This window comes from Crocodylus porosus, unplaced genomic scaffold (genome assembly GCF_001723895.1).
Source record: "Crocodylus porosus isolate Cpor-Errol unplaced genomic scaffold, CroPor_comp1, whole genome shotgun sequence".
NCBI lineage: Eukaryota > Metazoa > Chordata > Crocodylia > Crocodylidae > Crocodylus > Crocodylus porosus.
The window spans coordinates 9,393,387-9,401,001 of NW_017728942.1; the positions used below are offsets into that span (position 1 = coordinate 9,393,387).

General features: G+C 46.3%; 1 protein-coding gene across 2 annotated transcripts in view; it reads left to right on the top strand.

The window, feature by feature from the left end:
* The first annotated feature begins 463 nt into the window (after positions 1–463).
* The window catches only part of BIRC7 (baculoviral IAP repeat containing 7), a 10,936-nt gene continuing 3,784 nt past the window's right edge, over positions 464–7,615 (top strand). Inside the window, exons 1-3 of one of the 2 annotated variants that reach the window (XM_019548107.1) lie at positions 464–648; positions 2,756–3,308; positions 6,987–7,086. In XM_019548107.1, coding sequence (XP_019403652.1) covers positions 2,765–3,308; positions 6,987–7,086 — 644 coding nt within the window. In that variant the 5' untranslated portion in view covers positions 464–648; positions 2,756–2,764. Of the gene's footprint in view, positions 649–2,755; positions 3,309–6,986; positions 7,087–7,615 lie in introns of those variants that run through there. The other variant, XM_019548108.1, reaches the window with a different exon arrangement.

Sequence of the window (7,615 nt, forward strand, 5' to 3'; positions counted from 1 at the left end):
AAGTGCACTTTTCCATGAAGATAAATATAAGGTCAGATGATCCAGGTCGTCGGTATACCTGCTAACCAATAAGAGACCTCCTGGCAGGGGTTAATAACCATTCTCCAGCAAAAATCCTCCAGAAAATAATGTTAAAGCATCCTTCAAATAACCTTGATCCAGCCACTAGATAAAGTAGTGGGGCTTTTAATGAGCACCTACCTGAAGGGAGTCCAGATGGGATGAATTAAATACCACAGCACAAGGCTGCGGTCTTGTCTGGCTGCTTGAACATGTATTTACTGATGGGATATTAGGAGACACAGCTGGACAGCCATACTGCTCCCTTCTCTGGTGGGCAGTCTCATTTCAGAATGAGATACAGGCCAGCATGACTAATAAAGACTTCAGCATTGAGGAAAAGCAGTAATAGGGAGGGACCTTCCTAGCAGGTGAAATCACTCTAGTGCTATTAGAAAGACTACCTTCTCCAGAAAGGCATCAGCATTGTCTTTAAAAAACAGGACTGAGGTTACCTTGCTCCTGCCACAGGGCAAAGTAACAGCGTCTTGTAGTCTTTAAAAGGGTAGAAAGGCAATTTGTCTTTTCTTGGAGGTCCTGGTTTGGATCCATTTTGAAATGCTCCCATTGTGTAGAGTCTGACTGCTGGTAAGTGGCTTTCCCCCTTCTTTAGAGTGACTTGTATGTGGAGTGGGATGAAGTTTTGGAGTATCTCTTTAAAATAAGGACCCTGCTAAACAGGATGCTTAGCCTCTGCTTTTGGTGAGTTGGGCTTGGGTAATTGCTTTCAAGAAAGTACAGTAAAGTGTGCTGGGTGGTGGTGGGAAGGAGGACTGGCTTCTAGTTCCTATGTGATTCCGTGAAATATCAATCTGGTTTTGGGAATTTGGATCCTATGAAGGCTAGCTGCTAATAGTTACCTAATACAAAGGTGGTGATTCTGACACAAGGTGAGCATGAAATCATGATCTGGGTGGTGTTTAAGTCTGGGGCAACAGGAAACAAGCAAAGAAAAACATTCAATGCATCCCCTCCTGGATGAATAACTCCTTCTCCCAACAAATATGAATATAGCAAGACTTAATCTGCACCATTTTCGCCTCCCCACCACTGATAATCTTGTTCTGCTGTGCATTAGGTAAGCACCTGGTGAGTCCTATTCAGTTTCTCCTGCATAACAACGCTTGTTAGTTTGACATGAATGATCGTCTTGCTTTCTCAGGACTAAAATAACCCTAGTGCTACAGAACTGCCCTGTACAAGCAAGTCACCGCAGCTCTCCTGAGAGAAGTCTGGGAAGTAGGTTAAAGCAGCTCCAGGCACTTGACTTCACTAAGCAGCACTTGTTCTCTAAACCCCTCTGCCTATTGCTGCCTCCAGCTGTTTTGCACAGGTTACACACATTGTGTGATGTTCTTGAGCAGTTGCTTTGGTACCTTGCTTGCCAGACTGAATGTATGTTCTTTAGTATTCTGTAAAAATAAAACATTAAGCACAAACACCCTATGTAATACAGAGATTGGGGATCTCTCTCTCTCTATGGCTATGGAAGGAAATGCTAGTTGCCCTGCTAATCTTGGGTGTACCCAGTCTCCTCTCACTGAGACTATCCTTCATCTTAAATACCAGTGAGTATTTAGCACCCACAAAACCCTGGATTCGCAATGGAGACTGAGCCCATTCACTCCTTAGCCATGCATCTTCAGCAATGCCACGGTCAGCTCTTCCATGTAGGAGCAGTGTTTTTTTGCACCCCTGGCTCTGGAAGATTTACTGGACTAGCCAGGTCTCCAGATCCTTTTTCTCGCTGGCATCTCTGTAGAGGGGATGCCAATTGTAAAGGGGGGCACAGAAGGTCCTGTGTGGGTATAAAGTTGTCATACAGTCCAAAAGGGTTAAAGGAAAAACATGTTCTACAGCAAGGTAATAAAGCTGGGGTATTATGGGGTGATTGCCTTTCCCTCTCCCTCCCCCTGCCACCTTTCACTTCAATCTTTCCTCTAGGACCAGAAAAACAGGACATTTCTAGTCTCATTACCAACAACTCAAGAAAATCATCACGGGGAAGTAAGTGTGTAACTTTAGACAGTTTCTTGCAATGCTGCTGCTGCGATTTTGGGAAGAGAAGATGAAAGCTGCCTCTTCAGATGGCCCAGGCTACAATGCTAATTAAATACTAAATTGTATAGGTATAATTGGAAGAGGAGCTAATAGTTTCTAACTAGAAGCTTTCTTCATTTTTAAGTGGACATCAGGAAGAAACAGAGGTGCTTGGTCTTCACTATTTTGCAGCCTTCTGGCATGTTGAAATAGCTGCCTTTTAGTTTAGAAAAACACAGAAAGACTGAATCTTTTAACTTTTTGTTTAAAGGCCAGGGACATGACTAAGAATTAGATGAGAGCCTGAAGCTGGGGTGACTTAGCCAAACACATTGAACAGGCTTTGCCTTGTTTCCCCTGTCCTTGCCAAGCACTTAAGGTTTCCTGTAACTTGACAGGAGGAGGGAGAAACTGCTGTTTTCTTCCCCGTGGACACCAGCGGGGACTCTGCAAAAGGGCAGGGGAAAGCAGCAGGGCTTAGAAAAGCTGGATCTCTGGTTTGGCAGGCATTCAGGAACATACTTGGCTTTGTCGAGGCCAGGAGCTTTCCAGAACTGGCGGCAGGGATGCAGAAATGCAGGCTAGCAGTTCGATCGGGTGCTGCCTGACATCCAGCGCTCAGCTCACTCCCCTCCGGGCTCCTTTTCTCTTCCAGTGCTGGAGCATGGAGGACATCTTTCCAGCAGAGGACACTGAAGCCGAGCCAAGGAACTTGCCACTCTTCAAATCCAGCATGTGGTGTGAGGAGAGGAGATTGAGGACTTTCCAGCACTGGCCCGACAGCTCTCCTGTCTCTGCCCCTGACCTAGCCGAGGCTGGGTTCTTCTTCCTGGGCCCTGGGGACAGAGTGCAGTGCTTCTGCTGCGGAGGGATCCTAAGAAGTTGGGAAGCTGGGGATGTCCCCATGCTCGAACACCTGAAGTTCTTCCCTTCCTGCAGATTTGCCTGTGGCAAAGAGGTTGGGAACGAGCAGGGGCTATCTCTGCAGGAGCAGGAGATGCTCCCTATTCGGGACATCCTGGACTGTGTGGATGGGCAGATCTTCAGCCTCTTGCAGAGGATGGACACGGAGGAGACTGCCCTACCCAGCCATCCAGAATACCCAGAGATGAGGATGGAGGAGATGCGACTAGCCACTTTCCAGAACTGGCCACCCTATAACGAGATGTACCCGGAGCAGCTGGCCCATGCAGGGTTTTTTTACACAGGTACGTAGAGGAAGGAAGACCTCCTATGTGGGGCTATCTATACTGCACCTGATCCAGATGCTAAATGCAGGATTAGGAGATCAAAACTCTCCATCAGAGGCAGAATGTGACTTATCGCCTCCTGGACATGAGACGCCAGCATGACCTGTTCAGAGGACCTTCCCGAATGGCAAATGGGCTCTCGGAGAAATGGGAGCTGCTAACCATTTAGCACCTGAATTTGGCTTTTGAGGTTTCCCTCTTTGCATTTAATGCCTGTAAATGTAGCATAGTTGCAAAAACCCGAAACAGGTTAATGGATTTGTTCATATTGCTTTCATACCCGGGAGCCCCAGCTGCACAAACGCCATCTGCAGCCACATCGCAGTGCCAAATCTGTACCGAGCTGTGGTGGAAAGTCCCTGTCCTGAAGTGTTTTGCAGTTCACACTTCAATCGGGTGTAACAAGGGGCAGGGTAAGGGTAATGGTGAGGAAGGCATTTTGTAGATGTGCATGTGTTTGTATGGTACTGAGTTCTCAGTACTTTGAGACGGTGATTAAATGTCCTAGCCCCAACCAATGCACATACAGAAATGAGGTGGGGAGTGTTTCTTGAGGCGAGCTGACCATCCAAGGCCATTGCCTCTTCAGAAGCTGAGCTAGCTTCGTGATCGTGGATAGAGAAGGAGACTGTTGCAGGGGACTCGCCAACTCAGTGATTCAAAGGAACCTCCTGAGGTTCAACAACTAAAGTTAAAGTTTGGGAGTTTTCAAGACTATTCCTTAAATGGCACAAGCTAGACTTTGAAAGCAGCTCTGCACTTCAGTGCTATTCCTGTCTGTGTTTTGAATGCTCCTAGATGCTTTGGGTGCATGGTGGGTTTCTTTCTTTCCATGGGGCTACAAAAAGCCCCTCTTGAAGGGCAAATATTACCCTTGGAGCAGGAGGGAGGGTGAGGAAGAGACTCCTGTTCAGGCCATTGATTGCTACCTTTTTTTTAATTCTTTATTTTCCTAACTGGTGTACACTGCACAGCTGCATGGTGCTAGAGGGGTCTCCTGGTCAGGCTGAGCTTTTCTGGCAGAGATCCATGCTTTGCACATGTGCTGAGTCTCTATTCATCACTCTGTAAAGTTAAGCACCCATAGCTTTTAAGGAGTTATAGGGCAGACCAGAAACAAGGGCTTGTCAAAGATGGGTCCTCAACCTTCTTTGGATTCAAGGAACTTACTAGAAAATACCAGTTCTTAGCTTTCAGTCTCTGGACTATGAAAAAACAGTCCAGCAATTTTTTTTTTTTGCTTTGGACCGCAACAGGTCAGAAAATCTTTGACACTGGATTCCTATTTGAAATCACTGGGTTTATCTTGTGAGTTGTATGCAAGTGTTGCACACCTAATACTAATATGAGTGGCACGCTTGAAAGGATTTCCCAGCTCTAAGACTTTTTCTTATCTAAGCTCTATGCACAGTTTTATACATCCTCTTGCCCCTGCCCCAAATCTAGCTCAGTGATTCTCAACTAAGGTGCCAGGGCACCAGATACTTTGAAGGATGCTGCAAGAAATGAGAAGATCAGCAGGTAAACCAGGCTTGTCCCTTTCTGGATGATCCCCCACCCCTATTGGCCAGCCCCCGTGTAAGGAGGTTCTTGAAATTGGGTGCCACTCAATTCACAACTTACGGGGAGGTGCCTCCAAAAAGGCTGAGATTGATTGATCTAGTTATCTGTGTCTTAAACCCCAAATTTGAGCACTGAGTAGTACTGGCTTGTTACTGCTTGTATCCCTAAAAGCATTTGGATTGTTAATATGAAACTATAGGCACGTTAGCCTTGTGCAAACGAACATGGGATATTTTTTTATGTACGGCATGCACGTGAGCATGAATGTACTCTAACCCAGTGTTTTCTTTGGAAAGGCTTCGTTGCATATGTTGCAGAGGATGCTGGGGGGAGAATTATTATTAGGGCTGAGAAGTCTGAAATGAAACCATCCCTGTAGTTTTTACAGCCAAGGAACACACCACTGAGCTTTTCTGTAATCCTAAATAGTGGAGCAGGCTTGAATGGCGTTCATTAGAGAATGGCAAATGCCAGTTTGCCCAATACCTGAGGCTCAAAGCCAGCTGGCAATAGAGATAAGAATAGCACTGAAGTCCTGGTGCTCTCACACTAGATTATTTGACGATAGATTACAAGTGTCCCACACTCTATTAAGTATGGTGTGCAGAGGAAATCAAGTGGAAAAGGTATCTTTGTCCTACAAAACTGGTGCTGGTTTAGCTGTATTGCTGCTCACCCCTGTGGCCTGTGCATTTGTGGGGCTATCTATCTAGCTGGCCTCGCATTCATTAGATGTGTTGGTTTGAAATGGCTAGTTGGGTCCCCTGCACACTTGCTCTTCTATTTTCAGCCGTGCAAGGTCTTCATAGATTTCATAGACATTAGGGCTGGAAGGGATCTTGAAGATCATCAAGTCCAGCTCCCCGCCCAAAGGGTAGGAAGTCAGCTGGGGTCTTGGCCAAATGAGAAATGGACCTTGCTGTAAATCCAACAAATAACACAAATTGCTCGTGTGTTTACAAGGCTGGGTATGTACACATACAAACGGGTCCCAGTTCAGTCATGACATGCAAGGCTTTTCTCTGCTTTTGTCTCCTTTTGTTGGTCTCTCTTTAAATCAGCTAGGTCCAGAAAACAGAACAGACTAGAAGGCAGTGGCTGTAGTTTGAAGCCTTTGTGTCTTTTGTGTTTTTTCCATTGGGATTTATTATCGACCTGCTGAGCACCTGTTGAAAAGTCTGAGTGCTGGTCTTTCAGCAGGGGACCAGTCAGGAAGCAATCCGACAATGTGGCAAACCCACAGGTCATTTGACCAGTGATGCTCTGGAATAGCCCAGCCTAGCTGGTCCAAACATTTCCCTTACTCGGTGGCTTCTGAATGCTCAGTGATTCTGGATACGACTGCTCTATGGAGATTGCTTTAGTTTCCTTTAAAGGGCCAAACTTGGGGGTGAAAAATCCTATAGAGCCCCAGGAATTTGTCTAGAATGGACCTTTGCTGAAAAGGAGGGTGGACCTTTATCTGGAAGTGTCTCCTGTATTGGACACACTGATCCTGGGCTGTTCTGTCTCCCAAATGCTTTGGGGTGACAACCCTCCTCACTAAGGAAGCCAGAACAAGGTACACTATCATGCACTGGGATTTAGTTGTGCTCAAAAATTGAGCACCTGACTGGTTCCAGAAGCAGAGAGGAGTGTGCTTTGTGTAGTACAACTTCATAAGAAGTCATGCACAAGTAGAATTTGAACGTAGAGCTGTGGAAAGAGCGAGTGTGAACACGCGTGCTTCCCCTGACCCAACACGCATGTCAAGACTTTGGGGAAACTCCCATCTAGGTGTTCATGAATGGAACAGCTGCAGTTGGCCAACCTAGTCAGAACCGGCGTTTATGAATCCTAACTCTTAACTTGACATCCTGCTTTTGGGCAAGGAGAAGTCCTAATCCTGTTGAACTGTTCCAGTGCAGGTGCTTTGCCATTTGTCCTGTTGGCTAGTTATGATAAGAGATTGATGTATTGTGCTTCCTCCACTCCTCCCAGCAGCCACATCCTTGCCCCTGGATTTGTGAGTAATTGCTCATGTACTTTAATGTCTGGTCTCTCTCTCACTTTTTTTTTTTTTTTTTTTTTCAGGTCACGGTGACACTGTAAAATGTTTTTACTGTGATGGTACCATGAGGGACTGGATGCTTGGAGATGACCCCTGGAGGGAACATGCTAAATGGTTTCCAAGGTAATTCATGGTACCCTAATAGCTGTTTGTAGCAGGACTAGTATAATGAGGCCTTTAACTGACTCTGGCCTTTCGGGAGCACCTACAATGAATTCTGCATAAAGGGATAACAAGAGCTGCATCGGTGTCGGTGCAACCCGTTATGCTGGGATGGCAGCTCCTGAAAGCATGCAGATTCTTGCTTTGAGCACAAGCAGCTTGGCCTCCATCTCCTGAAAGCACGAAGGGAAAGTCGGTGTGCAGACTGCAGTCTGTGTGCACCTGCACCCATTTTGCATGTGTTCAGCCCCTTGGAGTGGGGGGGGGAGGGGGGTCTCCAGTCCAACAGTCGTCTTTCCCTTTGTGTACTATTGTGTTTGTAAAGGATTATCCCAATCAAATGATCTGCCTACAAGCTGAAATCCTCCAGCCATCGAAACATTTTTGAACTGCTACACTTATGCAGCTTGTGCCATTACCTTTGGAAGAGCTCCTTCTCCCTCGGGCACTTACAGAATGCCAAGATAGCCGCCCATTTCAATGACAGATC